This window comes from Arvicola amphibius, chromosome 7 (assembly GCF_903992535.2).
Source record: "Arvicola amphibius chromosome 7, mArvAmp1.2, whole genome shotgun sequence".
Classification (NCBI taxonomy): Eukaryota; Metazoa; Chordata; class Mammalia; order Rodentia; family Cricetidae; genus Arvicola; species Arvicola amphibius.
In genome coordinates, this window is record NC_052053.1 from 12,476,562 (window position 1) to 12,495,321 (window position 18,760).

Here is an 18,760-nt window from a genome sequence, read left to right on the forward strand (position 1 = left end):
CATTATCCAGGCATTCTCGAAGGGAAAACGTGTGCAGACAAACCTAAAAGCCCCGGGAGGAACTTTACTGAAACTCAGAACCCAAGGTGCTTTTTTAGTTAAAATGGAAAAAAATGAGTGGAATGGGTGGGGGACCTTTACCCGTCAAGACTTGTGGAACTTTCTGAGTAGAAAATGGGGGAAATGTGAAATTTTAAGTTAGATTTCCAATCCAATGTCTTTAGCGATATTATACCGCAGAGCCTGAATCTATGGCTAAGATTTAATCACTGTATGCGTAATCATTGTAGTATGTTGTAAAGTCAAGCTGCCATTCCCCGGTGTCACTGGGCATTCAACGCTGGCTTCTTACGCTCAGCCAGAAAAGAGGCCAGAGAGAAGCTGTCTGGAGCTTAGTTTTAATTACAGAAGGACACTTTAGAGAATGCTTGCCTTTCATGCCACCCAGAAGGTCTGTGCTCTACAGTCATTTAAATTCTCTTTATTTGCTTATTTGTTCTTGTGGTGCCCAGGATCAAACCAACACCCCTGAACACACTCGGCAAGGGCTCTAGCAATGAGCTACATTCCCAGCCCCACAGGACTTTCTGATTCGCCAAGGCAGAGATTGACCACGGGTTCCTGAAGGCTGAGGAGCTGGTCACAGTGTGACCAATCACCCAGCACTTTCCCCCTCCCCCTCACTTTTTTGTTTGTGATAGGGTCTCTCTACATAGCCCAGGTTATCCTGGGACTCACTAGGGAGATCAGGCTGGCTTAGAACTCACAGAGACCTACCTGCCTCTGCCCCACAAGTGCTGGAATTAAAGGCATACGCCACCACAACCGGCCTCACATTTCAATGTGGTCTTTCTCTCTATTCATGGACAACAACTCTTGAAAATTTATTTCAAATAGCCATACCCTAGAAAAGGCTGTCCCAGTTAATTTGCTGACTGATGCTGGTCACAGAAGTCAAAAGGCTTGGACGCTCACAGATCTTAAGTAGGAAGGCACACTTACAGTCTGGTACATCAGGAGATGTACTGCCATAGCCAGCCGTGTCCATTTCCTTAGTGCACCCAGGCTCCACTATGCTCCCTACACTGTGAACCCACAAGTTCCTTCCTTCCCGCTCTATCCACAGTTCATGGACCTGAGCTAGGATTGTTTTTCGTATCTGCAGCAGCAATGGGGATTACTTATAAAAAACCATCAGGGAAACTGCAGTGAATGAAGTATTATATTAAACAATGATGTTAGCCTCATCTCTAACGTCAGAAATCACATCCAGCGTGGCAGCCATCAGAGTCACCAGTTCCTAGTGTCCAACCTTTTTCTTTTCTTTTTAATCTAGGGGTGAAGGAGAGCTGGCATAGGACCCAGGGGGCGTGTTTCCACTAGGGCTCTACCACTGAGGTAAGTCCTCCACCCATCCCTTCTTTACTGATCCCGATTCCTACCTCCCTAAGAGGAAACCAAAGGAGGGTATCTTTGTTCCCCTATCAGTAGTGTATGACAGATGCTTTCCTTAGATATAATGAGGCATGAGCCCATACTACACCACACCATACCACACCACACCACACACCATACCATACCACACCATATTACACCACACCACACTATACTATACCACACCAAACTAATCACACCACACCACACGCCACACCATACCATACTACACCACACCAAACCATACCACACCCACCACACCACAGCACACTATACTACACCACACCATACTAATCACCACACCATGCCATACCACACCATATTACACCACACCACACACCACACCATACCACACCATATTACACCACACCACACCACACCACACTATACTACACCCACACCACATACCACACCATACCATACTACACACCACCCCACACACCACACCACACCACCCCCACACACCACATACATCATAATTGCTAATACACTGGAATCTTCCTTTGGCTCTCATCACTCATTTTAGAAAACAAAATGGAGATTCTTACATTATTCAATGACACAGCTTGGGCAAAGAAAAAAATCCCACCTACATTTTTCTGATCTCTGGCCTTGGAACTCTAGTTTATTTGGGGTTACGGATGCCTCTCAGAGGAACATGTACTGTTTTAATTCCCCAGTAGAGAGAGGCATGGATCAGACTCTCATCAGAGCCCTCAAAGCCCCCATAAGGAAATCAACCTACTACCACCGCCATCTTGGGCTACACCTCCAGAACTGCAGGGCTATCAGAGGCCATTTTCCTGAGCATTAGAGCTAACGGACACTTTCTGGGTGTGGGTGAAAGTGAATGGCATTTTAACAGATGTCTGCAAAAGTCTATGCCTAACGAGCTTGAACAAAATGGCACCACGGCTAGGGACAGGTGAGCTCTGCACCACCCAGGGACGCTCTTTGAGAACGAAAGCACCTGATACCCCTCTAGGACTCCCTCGGAAGCACGCACTGACAGAGAATCGGGGTTTTCTTCCTCAAAATTCCACACCTGGACTTACTGGACACATAAAACTCTCATGGGCACGTACCTGTTGCTTCATTCAAAGACGGCTCGAGGCGAATTGTTTCTAAAAAATGCTCTAAAATTTTTTCAGGCGTTCCTGACATCACAGTATACCTGGACAAGAAATCAAAAGGGCATTAGTTTTACACCAGTGAGCATTCATTGAGAGAAACGAATTACTGACGTATAGTTTTGAAAATTGAGATCCCAATACACCATATGAACTATTCATGACTAGTATGTTCTCCGTGGTGAGGGAGACCGTGTGTGCTGCCCTAGAACACAAGAAGGCAGGGGAAAGACAGTCAACAGAAGCAGTTATCAAAATGTTCTTTCCCCCCCCCCATGTAGAACTAGAGGACCATCGAAGAGAGCAGCCCCCACAGCTGAAGCTGAGGAACGCCAGCCTTATTCCAAGAGAGAATGAAAAGAAGTCTATAACCCCTGGAGCAGTCAGAGTGGAGACGGGGCGACCAGCAAGTGATAGCTGTAGGGGGGCAGAGGACACGAAGATGGTGCAGGTGTCAGTCAGAACTCAGACCTGGCCTTCCCACTTGGCTCAATGACAGGAAAGGAATATCACAATGCAAAGAACATTCTCTTGTGTTTGGAAAGCAGAGACAGAATGGAGCTCAGGGGGAACCCTGCTTCCTTTGCCTTCTTCACTAATGCACTTTTCTCGCCCGTTTGAGACTGTGGAGGAGGTGTGGGAAGAAGACAAGAGCACCTGCAACATCACTAGGGTCTTACCTCCTGCCTGAGGGATGGAAGAGACACGAGAGAATGTGACCCTGTGCATACAAAACAGAGCGAGTGAAGCAGCCCTGGAAACAGAACTCAGGGCCTCGTGTGTACCAGGCAAGTGCTCTGCTATTGAGCCACAGCTCAGACATATGAATATGATTCATAGACAAGCTGCCAGAGGAGGACCATAAGGCCACATTAGCCAGGAAATCGAGGGGCAGTGGCAGTGGAGAGGGCAGCCACACCTACTGGTGTTTACTATGCCCTGACCACTAGGTGGGGTCTGGAATAGGTACCCCTGTTTATATTACCTCTGCTCTGCTGGTGGGGAACTGTTTGGCAAGCCTTAGAGAATGCGATTGTGTGTGACTGTTTGCCTGTTTCTATCCAGCAAACGCTCTGGTGGAGAGAGGCCTGGCTGCCAGGAGCTCACTCCGAGCAGGAAATTCTCCGTGTCACCAAGAGTCTTACTCTTTGAGGGGACTTCCCTGTTCTGTTTGGAAAGCAATTTGTATTTAAATAAGAGGTCAACACATTCTTTAACTGAACACAGAGTGGGTCGGGTCATGTTACATTATTGTTTGGGGAGCGAGATCCACTGGTAATGCGTCCTTTGTCAGAACTTTAATTCTGAAGCAGTTTGTGTTTATATAACTGTTCTCCTTGTTTGGACTTCCCTTAGGCAGCATGTTCTGCCTGCTCACATAGACTAAAGACCCGCTGGCAAGCCACACAAGCTGTCACCTCTATAGAGAGCAAGTGTCTTCTTTAGGCTCTGCCTGCCTGGCCAGTCACACCCCACTGGATCTTTCTTTGGTAACTGACTCCCTCTAGTGGTACAGCTCTGTGGATTCTTTACCTAGCCTCTAGCTCCACAGAACTCAGGAGTTTGGACAGGGGACTGAAGAGAAAAAGAAGGCGTGGAACTTCTAGATGGCCCCAGTTTGGCCTAAAACATCAGATTCTGACTTTACATCACACGACAAATAGGCAGGCGCTCACTGCTAGAGTCCTCATTATGTGAGGTCATTAGTGCTTGAGACCATAGAGTACAGCTCTTGTCGGTTTCTGGTAAGGAAAGCTGCCTCCTTCCAGTCAAAAGCACACCCCAGCCAGCTACCTTATATCAGCCAGCATGGTGTCCTAAACTTGTGAGAGGAAAATCTTTTCCTAATCCCAAGTCTGCATTTAGAACAAACAAAGCAAGTGCTGGGAGAGGAGGAACAAGAAAGTGGATCTTCCTGTAACCAAGCTGAGAGCATCGCAAGGGAAACCCAGTCAAAGAAAAAGGCAGGCCCCACCCGGAAAAGGACAGGCATTTCAAGGTCTTGTCTTACTACATTCTCACAACCCAGCACCCAAGACATGCCCCCAAAGGGCATGTCACAGGGAATCCGTCATCACAGCTCCTAACTTGATATCCACATTGATGCCATGCTCAGTATTTAGTGGTTTGGGCGGAGTCAGGCAGTTTTGAAAGCTTAATGGGTAGACATCACCTAAGCTGGATTTCTCAGGGGGAAAAAGGTAAATCAGAAAAATAACATCATTGCTATCAAGAAGACGATGTTCTCCGAGTTCAAAAGGAACAATTTCTGCAGACAGATACCCTCAACTGTATGTCTCTCTGCAGACATGGTTGTTGGCATGTTATCGAAGTCAACGAGAACATCAGTCATAAATTTTACTTACAGGGACCGTCCTTTTAGCTCTGGTCAGTCTTGGAACATGACCCCTTGAGAGATCAGCTTTCCATTCTTTAGGGAGCTGACTGTGTGGTGCATTGTTTGGTACTCAGTGAGTGACATTTCATAAATAGCTTGCTACAAAAATGTACGGGTGCATTATTTTTGAATTATATAAGAAATTGGACTGGATGACAGGACACAAATGAAAAATTGATATGATACTAAAATAAATGTAAGACACATGGTGTCTTCTTTGATATCGCCTTTAGTTCAGCTTTTCATTCCACTGAATTTATAAACTGGAAGACTTATAATAAACACAGGCTTTTGATTCCTCCTTTGTATATGCAAGAGGTAAACAGAGGCCTCAAGGGCATCTCTTGATCAAATGTTTTAAAGTTAAAGAGAATTTTCCAGATAGCACAATTTCCCTGAGACATGAGACAGTATTAAAGAATGTAGTCATCTGCAAAATCATCTAGCTATAAATAAAAATCTTGGACGTAGCATAAACCCTCACACACACACACACACACAAAATTGTTGTGGTCATCTTCCTCAGTAGGCTACAAAGATAACTATCAAAAATGGATAATAACAGAGATAAAAGAGCTGGAACCATAGCACAGTGGGAAAGTTCTTATCTAGCACTTATGAGACCTTGGGTTCTATCCCCAGCACAAAAAGAACAGATAAAAGCAAAGGTAATTAATAAGCAATAGAGAAATCTGGAAGGGAAGCTTAGAGTTTGGTAAGCAAAAGAACAGATTCTGATGCAGTTCTTTCTAAGGGCACCCCCTTTAAACTCTATTGGCTTGCAGCATTTACCACGGAGTGCTGAAGTTCACCGTTTACCTAGTTATCACTCGGCCGCTCTTGGTACCAGCATGCGCACTGATATCAAAACATGCAGCTGTCCCGGTCCCTCATACGGAATAGCATGCATGCACCTTTGATTTGCTCTAGGTTTCTGATAGCACCATATTCATGAAAAGAAAACGTGATATAAAGAGCTGCCATTCTGTATTGTTTTTAAGGAACAACCACAGGGGGAAACACGTGGACATGTGCAGATGAATCCCTGACTCTCTGAGTATTTGGGGACCCGTGGAGTCAGGGACTCTACCACTCTGTTTTGCTACTGTAAGCTAGAAAGCGAGAGGAGCAGAAAGCTGGTCAGGCTGAACTTCCCTTTCAGGCAGCAGTTCTCAGCCTCCTGTGGGTCCCTTTGGGGCTGAACGACCATTTTACAGTGGTCACATATGAGATAGTCTACATCTCAAGTATTTACATCATGATTTATAAAAGTAGCAAAATTACAGTTATGAAGTAGCAGTGAAAACAGCTTTATGGCTTGGGGTGGTCACCATGACATGCGGACCTGTATTAAAGGGTCGCAGCGTTAGGAAGGCTGAGAACCACTGCTTTAAGGAGTCAAATGCGTTCTGAGTCCTTGAGCAAACCACTTGCCAACGAGAGCTGAAATGCCTCCGTCCCTTTCAGAGGGGGTTGTTGTGAGGATTTCGACAAAATTTGCAAAACATATTGTGCTTATTTAATAATACGTTTCTTCCTGTCTTCTCAACTGTGTTGACTTATCCAGATGAAAACATCTGAGTCATAAGCTTTTAGTCGAAACAATAGAAATTCATCAGTTTTGGTGAGCGCTCTGATAAAGGAAACCCCACTTTCCTTGGCAACAAAGGAAAACGCTCTTTCAACATATTATTTGGTGATGTTTCTTTAGCAAATAAACATTCATTTGCTTTTCTTATACACAGATTGAAAATTAATCCCCACTTAAAAACCCAGAAGCCCTGATTTCCTAGAGGCGTTTCTAAGTCTCTTGTCTCAGCTCAAATGTGGGTACATTTCATGACACAGTCTTAGGTAGGAAGCTACAGCAAGAGCTGATGCTGAACCCAGCTGGACTGAGAACGACTCGTGTTAAACAAGAAGCCTAAGAAATTGCGAAGTGAAATTCCTACTTGATGCTGGCAAGAATGAGGACCCGGGAAGCCCTGAGATAGCACATGGTTTCTATTCAACCTCAGAGCTTCATTCGTGATGCTGAGTCGCTCTGATAACCAGGTGAAAACGCTTTCTGAGAAAGCTCCCTAGGATACTCAGATAGCACAGATTCTCATCCCTGGGGCCTGTGCCCTGAGCTGCCTGGCAATGCCTCCTTACATTGTTCTTACAGGGTCGTCTTTCTGAAGCTATTATGGCTGAACAGTGTGGAGGGAGAGGCTTCGGGGAAGGACGATATTCTCTCTGGCGTTGCTCTACACAGCACCAAGCTCAATGCGGTGCCAGAAATGGATACATTATGTGCCACAAGATGTGTGATTAGTCAATAGAGAAAAAAAAAGTCATACACACTGCCATCTTCCACAAAAAGGGAGAACACGCTATTGTAGACATGATACCATGTGAAAGGTTAATCATAGTCTGGCAATTACAGTGTTGGATGCAAACATACTTTTGCTGAGGCTGTGAGTTTCCTTGATTAGAAGCTCTGCTCCCCGCTGGGACCTTCTCCAGCACCAAGACATCTTGGTCATGTTCTTTAAGTCTGACTGTATTCGCCTCAACGTCCTGCAAACACAAATTATACCACATACAGATGCTGCCGTTCACTCAGACAATGACAGAAATTTCCAAAGCTTCAGAAACTCATTTGGCGCTTGTGATGTTAATTGTCGCGTCTACAAATTAAGCCATTTTCAAAGTCAAGGGATGGAACGGTCAGAGGGAGGACCAGATGAGGTTTGAAGCATATGGTCTGAAAACTGCTTTTTACCCTAGTCTCAGAAAATCTCCGGAGGGGCCTGGTGTGGTGGTGGGAAATCTCTGGGGAGGGCATGGAGCAGGCTAACTGAGAACCAGAGGCATTTGTTCTCCCTAGAAATATGTGGCAAACAGCACCGAGCTTCAGCAAAGTCCTTTTCCATGATCCTTAGGAGTGGCCCTTCTATCTAAATAAGCAACTGCTTTGTATTGATTTTGACACATGTGGGATGTATGTGCGTCAATGTTCCTTTGTGTGCACTCCACCTGTGCAGGTGTACACACAGAAGCCAGAGGTCTACACCTCAGCCGCTCTCCACCTATTCTTTGAGACAGAGTCGCTCATCGAACCTGGAGCTCTCTGACTCAACTAGACTGTCTGGCCAGCGAGCCCCAGGGGTCCGCCTGTCTCCTTCCCAGCTCCAGGGCTAAAGATGCACGCTACTGTGCTTGGCTTCTTAGGTGAGTTCTGGGGATCTGAACTCAAGGCCTCGGGCTCGTGCAGCAAGCCCTTTATGGACTGAGCCATCTTCCGAAGCCCAAGCAACAGTTCTTTCAAAATCAAACAGAAATGCGGTCCAAGCCCTTTTCAGTTGTTTTGAACGGCTTTATAAATGATGTAAGGAACAAAAACGGTCCAAATATGACTCTCTCAAATAATTTTTTTGGCAGAGTGTAACCTCATGGGTATAAACGCCAGAGTTAGTCAAGTTCACCTAAACATTAATATACTTTAAAATAGTCACTCTGAAAATATTACTACTTTTTCTTAATATTTATTTATTAAACTCACAGCCTCATGGAAGAGATTTTGAGGCTAGCCTGTTAACAATAATATTTTGCCTCCATTTTAAATGACACTGGATAAGGATAAAATCAGATTCCTATGCCACCTTTCCCTATATTATTCAAAGGTATAAATTTTATTATTGCTAGTTCATTATTCATTATCATCATCATCATTATTGTTTGTTGTTTTGTTTGTTTTGGTTTTCAAGACAAGCTTTCTCTGGATCACCCTGGCTGTCCTGGAACTTGTTTTGTAGACCAGGCTGACCTCAAACTCACAGAGAGTTGCCTACCTCTACCTCCTGAGTTCTGGGATTAAAGGTGTGTACCACTACCACCTGGCAGATGAATATCACTAGACAAAGCATTAATTTCCATTAAAAGCACTCAGTAAATCAATAGTGAAATGATATGAGAATGGTTTGGAATTGGGAAGAGTTAGGACACGAACCACAGAGAAGACGTGGGGCCAAGGGAAGCTGCCACTCGGCTGGGCAGTAGGGTAGAAAAGGGCATTAAAAGGGACGTAATCAAGATCAGTGAGAGACTTCTCATTTTGGATATTTTGCTAAGGCAACTGCTATTATTGTCCATTCACATGGAGCAGTGCAGGCACATGTAGAAGTATTTGATACAGAAAAATATTGGATGTCTGCTGCTGGTCTCCAGATTGTACACCAGCACACGGAGCAGGCCAGTGTCACAGCGCATCCCTTTGCCGCAGTCCGGTGGGGTGAACAGTCCACTCAAATCCTTTCTTCTTCAAGAAGGGGGGAAATGGGATATCTTTCTGCCTCTCAACTCACCCGCAAAATCCGGTTGAAATCTTCCTTGTCAACTCTTAGGAAGTGACAGTTATCTTCTCGGAGAACAATGGAGGCCGCTCGTGGGGCATCATTCACAAGAGCTAACTTGCCAAAGTCATCTCCCTCGTGCAGGGTGCAGACCACACCCTGGGGAGAGCAGGACATTCAGATAAAAAGGGTCAGACACCCTCTTTCTTTACTCCCAAACACTCCCAAACACTGTGTATATAAATGGGCTGCATCCAGGATCACATAAATTAAAAAGGCTCAATTTTTCTTTCACAGAGTAAATACAGTCAATGAATGGCTGAGTGCAATAATTGAGAAAATTTATGATCAAAGATGAAATTATGTCTTTTCTACAGCTAGTAACAATGCCGTGGTAAGTCTGCAGCAACGTTTGTTACTCCTTAGAGAAACACTAGCAAATGGAACACAATTAAGTTTCAAAAAAGAAGAAGATATATATAGATATATACCTTGCCATAAATGACTACATTCACTGATCCTTTTAGAATAATGTACCAGGAGGTACCTTCTTCCCCCTGGTTAAACACTAGACACAAAAAGATAAAGAGACTTATGACAAGAATAGAAGCACATCAATATAAATTACAGCTTATCAAATCATCACTTTTAAGTCCCCAGAATTACACATACATAAAATAAAAAAAAATTACTGGCAAATCCTAACTAATTCAGGTGGAATATTATTGTCTTCCTATGGAACATGAAAGGACAAGAGATGGTATGATTTGCTCTGCCCTGAAAGGGAGGTGTTTACTGGGTATCAATTTACCAACCATCCATTTCTTAATGGAATGCATGTTTCCCCCACAACTCATAAAGCATTGTGCCGTAGAAAATAGGTTTTAAAAGTGACCTGACCAGTAATGCAAAGTTTGAAAACATGCAAATCAGTGCTGTCGCATGTTGATAAATATGTACCTCTGCATATGCTTTCAATTGGTTAGATGATAACTAAGATATTCAGAATAGGAACTCTCCGGGGGGATGAGAGCAGGGCAGACTGAAGGAAGGGGCATGAGGCAGCTGGAGTGGGCAGTCTCATCGTTTGGAAAACATTTAAACTGTTGTAGACACGGAGTGTTTGATAAAAAAGAAAATATTTCAATAGTCTGTGTTTTCATCCAAAACATAAATATTTCATAATACAGTGAACACGAGTGGATCTGAATGAAAGAAGTAAAAGACAAGCAAAAATTGAATTAGAGCCGGGCGGTGGTGGCGCACGCCTTTAATCCCAGCACTCGGGAGGCAGAGGCAGGCGGATCTCTGTGAGTTCGAGACCAGCCTGGTCTACAAGAGCTAGTTCCAGGACAGGCTCTAGAAACTACAGGGAAACCCTGTCTCAAAAAACCAAAAAAAAAAAAATTGAATTAGATGAAAAAGAATTAAGAGGCAAAAATTAAAAAAATAGGAACGTGATTCTGAAAAGGCAAAGAAATGCCTTTTCTTGCTGAAGGAGGTGACAGAGTTAGAAACAGTGCTCCTAGCGACCAAAAACAACATATTTTAAGATATGATTTTTCAAAACACATTTTGCATCTATAATTCACATTTCCCATTTATTTTTAATTATTGTGATGTAGCTACCAAAGAACAACACTTTCTTTGGAAAGTGGAAGTTTGTTTCATTGATGTCGATTAGCAAAGTGTTCTGTGTCACTGGGTTTAGGAAGTGCCCATTTATACCTAGCTGTCATTTTCTCTTTGGCACAGAACCCCTGAGAACCTTTGCCTTGCTGACTCATCTCCTGATTCTGCCATCGATTAGGCAAGGGGCCATTTCCTGGCCTTAACCCCAGCTGTGGGAGGATTCTGTAGGACTAGTGGGAATACCAGCTTCGGGAACACTGCTCCTCTCTACTAGTACCAGAGTTTCTTGCCTCCAGATATGATCACAGGGCTGGATGACAGCTTGGATCTTAGAGAGATGCCCCACGTGATTGACATGGTGGGAGTATCTGAGGCCAAGAAATCCTCCTGGGCTTGGAGCCCATGGTGCAAAGTGAAGAAGACCATGAGACACAAGACTTTAACTGTAACAGGAAATTTCATAAGCCAAATTAGCTCTTTAAAAAGTTAATTTAAACTTCTTTGTGACTGGCTTTTATGTAACCCAGGCTGGTTTCAAACTTGCTATATAGCCAGGGATGACTGTGAACTTCAGACCCTCCTACGTCCATCTTCCAAGTGCTGGGATTATAGGCATGAGCCACCCTTCCAGTTCCATCCCCTGATCCCCTGGGGTTTATGCAGGGCTGGGGATAGGAGCCTAGGGACTGTTTTACACATGCTAGGCAAGTGCTTTGTTAACTGAATTATCCCCCAGTCCCAAATTAGTTCTTCCAATCCACCGGTTGAAATGAAGTCACCATGGAAGCTACCACCCACAGCCCTGTGAGAAGAGCAGAAACTTCATTCCACCCATTTTAGACACTGTTGAAACAGTAGATAGAGAACCAGGAGGACCAGACAGGCAAGTGGTTCACGGATGGCGCTGGGAAACCACCAAACTTCAGATTAACGGACGTAGCTGGAATAGCCACAGGTCCAGAAAAGGGCAAGTGCCCCGTGCCATCCTTCCAGGTTGGGGTCAATAGGGAGAGTACGGCGTTGACCTTGAGCCGCATGCGGTGCGGCCAGGCACAGGGCTGCATTAGGACTCTTACTCACAAACAGTTCCTCCTTTGGCGTGAGACTCGAAGATGAGAACCCCCGCTAACTCCCGCTTCACCTAGAAGGAAAGGAGGACTGTGGGAAGGTGAGGTAAAGGAGGGGGGACTTGTGTTTAGTGTGGGTGCCCTCAGCTGTTGCCCCCAGGCTCACCTCAGGTGTCTCTCTCACCTCGGTTATACAAACTCCTGTCATCCAGAACTACTTTCAGTAGACTTGCTGCTGGGATCTCAAGGTCTATACTAAAACAACAGAAACTCTTATAACAAATTCCCACCAGGCAGCCCCTGGGTGGCATTTATTGATCTTGTGGGGTGCCAGTAGGCCACAGTGAACATGCGTGAGAGTTTTTCCACCATGAGGATTACTGGAATGGAGTTTGAACCTCAGGTCTGTACCTACACCCACGCTGAGTCATTTCTTAGGCTCAGATACTGTTTTTTGTTGTTGGTCTGTGATTTTTTTAAAGTTTATTTGTGTGTGTGCGTGTGGTGTGTGTGTGTACAGTGTTTGAATGTATGCCCATGTGTCACAGCTTGACTAAGAGATACTTACTGTGGTAGAAAGATGGGATAAGGCTTTGATATGAAGGAGCTCATCATAGATAATCTCTAGGTCATCCACAGTCCTCTGGCCAGGCCTTCAAAGAAAGACAATGACGAAACATGTTATTATACAAGATTCAAATAAGGAAACGGATACCGCGGCCAGTAACATGTTCAGGGGCTTATTCTACATGGGAAGATGCTGACTGAGGGAGACACTGTGCCATAACAACCCCCAAGGTACCAGAAGTGAATGTCCTGACTAGTGGGAAGGATATGGGAGGAGCTCTATGTACCCAGGCTCCTCTCCCTTCCAATCTCAGGGGGACAATCACCCCTACATGGTCATTGGCTAACTTACCTGACACTTCATAGATAATTATAAGACTTTGCTTCTTATTACATCCTTCATCAACAATGATAAAACTTGCCTCTAACACGAGGACACTTGGCTGATCACCTTGACAATGGATTCACATTCCCTGAACTCTGGTGTTGGATCGTAGCTTAACAAAAGGGTAACACTGCTTTTCTTACTGTTCCAGGTTGCACACGATACTCCTCCCAGAGGACTCTAATACGGGATGATTTCTTACCCAACCCTAAGGAGCTATGTGCATCCAGTGAGAACAAGGCAAATCACAGCGCCTGGGATTTCAAAGAGAGGGAAAGGGAAGTACGCCCATATATCTGAAACTCTGTTCTATGGACTACCATGGCCCACAAAGGGTTAATGATTTGTGTTACTGATTTTTTTTAAATGCCAAAACTTAGTACTATATAAAGTTAGAAATATACTTCTGTTGTGTGGAGTAAGGGGTTATTTTTAGCATAAGAAGTTTGAATAAATTCCTAACCGCTTTTTGTGCCTAAAATTATTTTGGAGCCACTAAGGGCATTCGATAACATTAATGATAAGAGATAAGATTAGTCAGTAATTTGGGTTTTTTATGTTCCTTGCAATATAAGGAAGTCTGACTAACATGTTCTTGAAAGTTGTAGCTAGGTTATTAATCCTGAGAAGGCTGGGAAGGTAGAGAAAAGGCGTGCGCAGTGACACTCATCATGTGTGGGGATGAATGAGGGTGGCCCCCATAAGCTCATATATTTGAACTCCTGGTCTCCAGTGGGTAGAACCATTCAGGAAGGATTAAGAAGTGTGACTCTGTTGAAAGAGGTGTGTCACTGGGGGTGGGTTTGAGGTTTTAAAAGTCCAGTTAGCTTTCTCTGCCTTATGGATTTGTTTCAACATGGGAGCTCTCAGTTACTGCTCCAGGGTTATGCCTGCCTGCCTGCCTGCCTGCCGCCATCCTCCCCACCATGACGGTCCCAGACTCTAACCCTCTGGAACTGTGAGCTCCAATAAACTCTTTCTTTTATTAATTCTGTTGGCATGGTGTTTTATCGCAGCAATAGAAAAGTAACTGCGACACCATCCCTTTAGGGTTCCATGGGAAAACCAGAGATGGTTCCTTCTTGAGAGAGATGCGAGATTTACGCAGAGCCGTGGGTGTTAGCGTACCTCCATAGTTATTCGTGTAAGTGGAAAACAAAGCCCAGCAACATGTTACCCAAACCTCAAACCAAAGTGAAACAAACTTAAGGCAGAGTGTGGCGTTTAGTCCGGTAATTTACATCTGGGACTTAAATCAACTGTGGAGTGTTCCGAACTGCACTGTAAATATGCGGGAATGGGTAGCTGGATTAAATAAGTTTGCAAACACATAACTGCACAAGGTAAGTGTCAGGCCTACTTGGAGATAGCTGGGGGGAAGAAAACATTAGGACTCACACATGACCTTCACAAGGGCAGCTTTGTCATGAACAAAAGAATTCTATGTCCTTGTTACCCAGACTCCAAGGAAGATGACCTGTTTATTAATCCTAACTGCACAAACACGACTCCAGGACTTGGGAGATGCCGACCACATTCATTTCCTGCCAAGGATCATCACTGAAGAACACAATGGCACGCTGGTCTAGCGTTTAGCTGTGTCACCTAGGAAGTGCAGATCCTCAAAAGACACTGAAGAGAAGCTGGGCCCCAGGGGTGCCAAAGGAGCCAAGCCCTCTTAGCAAGTGCCCAATCTACCACTTGACTTACATGTGGGGATTTTGCAATGAGTACCCTTGGGGATTTAAAAGTCAATCAAGTCAGCCCCATGCATCTGCGGCCATAGAGGCAGCCATGGGGGAAAGCCCAGGTAGGCATAATAGGATTACAGCTCTTCAGCTTGAGGAGCGGAGAGGCCCCGCTGTTTGGGCTTCTTGACTTCAGCTGTGACAGCACAGTTGTTCCTAGATGTTTGTCTAAAGCAGACTGGACAGCCTCACCTCCTAGGTAAGGATTGAGCTGAGGGTGTGGGGGGCAACCTCAGAAAGAAAGGTTTACAGGTATGAAATCAGTTCTGAACTCTCGGCTGATTCAATGTTGGAGTTAGGGGAGCAGATCTATGGGTGTTTAGGAATATTCATGTAGTGACGATATGAAATCGTTATTGCTTAGTTCGGATGTCTTTTTAAAGTTTAGAATTTTAAATTTTATTTGAATCACCCAATTTAATACATTAAATTATTTAGACTTAAATGTTGTCTTTAGAATTTACAAATGCTATTACAGTAAAAAAAATTACATTTCATCTGTAATTTCAAACATAATGAACTGTCAGCTCTTCAAGGAAATAAACTCAAGATTTGCCAATGTTGAGCCATTCAAATTACTCTTAGGATCTGTATGGGAAGGGGTAAAGATGGTAACATTAATGGCTAGTTTTGAAACATGCTCTATTGGTTTAGTGTCATACACCAGGGGCCTTCCTTCCTAAATTCTCTTCATCCCTACTGCTTTGTGTCCTGTCTGTTTGTCTGTCCCCCGTCACCCCTCACCCCCGCGCCCCCGTCCTTTCCCGTCTGTTCTTCACTGTGCTCTGCCACCCAGGACTGCTCTGTTCACTCTCCCTGGGGAGAGGCCCCAGCTCCCATCTGTAGACCCAGGAGCTACTCATCCCCAGACAGCCTTCTCTCCTGGCCTCAGGTGACTCCCTGGGTCACGCATCCCAGTTCCCAGTACTTCTTTAGCATCCGCTGAGGCTCTTTGAAGCCTGGCCTTGATTTACTGTTCCTGATTCATCTGTCACCACTTACTGTCAATCTTTCCCGACAGCTGTGCTGTCTGCTCCAGCCATCTGCACACCTCGGTATTTCCTCAAACACACCACGCTTCATGTCCTCAAGACTTCCTGCAGCTACCTTCTACCTAGGATGCTTCCTTTTGCCTCAAGCCTCCGTTGGGCTCAACAGCCTTTGTCCTTCCAAGGCTGGGTTGCTGTGGTAATTTACAACACTCTCTGAGGGGTGCTGTTTGCTGACCTGCTCCTAACTAGGCTCTTCTCAAGAGAAGGGTGTCAAGAAGGCGTTGTGCTCTGGGATTGCGGTCTAACCTAAGAACCCTCCGCTTGCCTAATAGTCCAGTGGCGTCTTTCTGCATCCGTGAGATGGGAATACTGCGTGGGACTGCAGTAATGATGTAATAACGTGAACAATGGCACACGAAGCACTGTATACGCAGGAACTACAGCGCAAAGGCAGGATGACATTATTATAAGGGCCAGTTTTTATCACGGCTCACAGACAGGCGTTCTTGAAATTCCTGATGAATTTAGCAGTAATACCAGCAGAGCCGAGGAGCAGGTCTCGGCCTGTGGTCTGAGGGAAGTGGGGGTTTACGCTCTGTACTCTTCCCACTGAGGTTAAGGGATACGAGTTGTCTACCGCAGACATCATTTTGATTTACGCCCTGACAGATAGTGACAGCTGTCTTCCTTGTCTGGTTTTTGCTCTCTGTAATTTCACAGACCTGCAGTCAGCTGACATCAGACATTATCAGATGGAAGATTCCAGATGTAAACAATTTACAAATTTCAAGTAGCTCATCGTAAATCATTCTGATTGTTTCGCCTTTACTTTGTTATATCTAATTTATAACTAGATCCTATTATAAATATGGTGGATGATACCCAACTCTCTCTCTCTCTCTCTCTCTCTCTCTCTCTCTCTCTCTCTCTCTCTCTCTCTCACACACACACACACACACACAGAGTTGGGTATCATCCACAGTTTCAAGTATCCATGGATCATCTAAGGACATAGCCTCCATGGGCACAAGGAGAGGCAATCTACTTTTCCCCACAAATAATAGAAAAATGTATATCCATGGAGTTATGCCACACAGCCAGTTACTCTGCATCAAAATGAGTGTAGGGGAGGTGTGTGGGTAGGTGGATCAGGCAAATGGCACCCAGTGGGCTAGGAGCTTTTTTGGCTAGAGTTTTGTCTGTAGTATGAAAGGCCTAGGAAGAAACAAGCAGACATCACCACCACAGCCCACAGTGAGCTTGACCCGAAGTCTCCAGAATTCTTGGGAAGTGGGAAGCAGATGGAAATGGACAGACTAAGCCTGAAAGCTCTGGAGCCGGACACCCACAGAAGACAGGGATGGCCCAGATGACAAGCTACATGAGCCCGCAAGGGGTGGGTCTCAGAAGTTCACCAGCTCAGATCGACTAGACTCTGCCATCCCTGGCTGGGTCTCAGTAGATCATCAGCTTAGATCAACTGGACTCTGGGCCATCCCTGGCCTTCACTTACCACACTGAGCAAGGGACAATGGCAGAGTTTATCATGGGACAAAAACCTATTCTCTGAGATGATCTCCAACGAGGATTCTTAGGGTGGCTGATGGAGCCTGAGAAAGGTAGACAGAGCTAATGTAATGGTTTCAGAGACACACAGTTGATAAAGGGTCAGCGGTTGTCCCAGAAAGGATATGAAGTGGCCTCAGGCTGGAGAAATTCTCTTTATTTTGGCAATAAATGGGAAGTAGAGGCATGACCTCTTTGACCCCACACATCTCTCATGAAGCAGAGCCTGCTGGGAAGAAACCTAGAGAGGTCCACCTTACTGCTTGTAGGAAAGGCTCTCGTGGGGTACCCCTAGAATACAGAAACCCGAGCGGTAGCCTGCCCCAGCCCTGGCCGTCTCTCTTCAGTAACCAACCCATGGCAATAATACCTTCTGCAGGGACTGACCAAGTGCTGTGGTGAAATATGTGGGGGACCTTTGAAACCGAATCAAACAATGTCTAAACACAGGCTAGCTTCCAAATGAATGGAAAAAAAAGAAAAACATTGCAGCAACAACAAGAAAACAATTCCGTGGTCTGAAGTGTTCAATGAAATGACCAGGCTGGTTGCTGCCATTTGGCAATAGACAGAGGTTGCCAGGAGCTCTTTGATCCTGTTTACAGCAAGTGGTTGCAAGACAGGAAGAGACTTACTTTTTCAAAACGAGTCTACTCACAATTCACAAAGTGATAATAAAAACATTCATAAGAGATTTGCCCAGAGCCAGGACCCTGTCCCTCTGGGGCCTCAACATGTCATTAGGATTGACAGTTGAGGTTAATACTAAAGGGAAAAGCCAGACGAAGCTAAAACCAGTCTAGTCAACCTGCATCCACCTAAGCAAATCAAAACGTGAATCCCCCTCCTAGCCTGAGTGAATCTCAATGTCAGCTGTAGGAGTAGCCACAGCACATCTGGCTGCTCCCAAGGGCACCAGCTCAGGGCTGCTGTGCCACCTAGCATCTTTGGGAAGGTTCGTCTCCCCACTCTTGCTCTCAGATGCAGGTATCCACTTGATCTGCCCCAAGCCCTCAAAGAGCACCCGAGAACATCTGACACTGAACCTTCCCCACCACAACCTCTGAACAAAGTCGTAGTTTTCAAAGCGGGTCTCTCATAGCAAATAGTGGCATTAGGCACCTTTCGTGCTTTGGTCTTTATGGGGGTGACAGGAGGAAATGGAGAAGCGATCCTATAAATTAGTCCCCAGCCTGTTCAAACGGCCATGAAAGAGTCCCAAGGGCTGAAGGCAATTTGGCTTTTAAGAGGAAAAGGAAACGGGGTGCACGGGGGGAGGAGATAACTCCCATGGACCTTCAGAAGGGGAACCTACAAGGCCGGGGAAGTGAATTGACTCTCTGGATGTTCTGAGTGGCAGCTGGTGAATGTCCCTGGTCTTTACTTGTCCTTCTCCGGATGTCACAGGGAGAGATGTCAGGCATCCCTGCTTCTTTACAAACCTGCGTGGTGCCACATTGATGTGGATTTGCTGGATCCCGCTGGGGAAAGGCCTAGTTTCTGC

At 45.2% G+C, this 18,760-nt stretch overlaps 1 protein-coding gene across 1 annotated transcript in view; it reads right to left on the reverse strand.

The window, feature by feature from the left end:
• The window catches only part of Rapgef4 (Rap guanine nucleotide exchange factor 4), a 117,315-nt gene that overhangs the window by 47,868 nt on the left and 50,687 nt on the right, over positions 1–18,760 (reverse strand). The window contains 6 exon segments of the mRNA XM_038338012.2: positions 2,520–2,608; positions 7,409–7,524; positions 9,312–9,458; positions 9,791–9,867; positions 12,012–12,072; positions 12,567–12,651. Coding sequence (XP_038193940.1) covers positions 2,520–2,608; positions 7,409–7,524; positions 9,312–9,458; positions 9,791–9,867; positions 12,012–12,072; positions 12,567–12,651 — 575 coding nt within the window.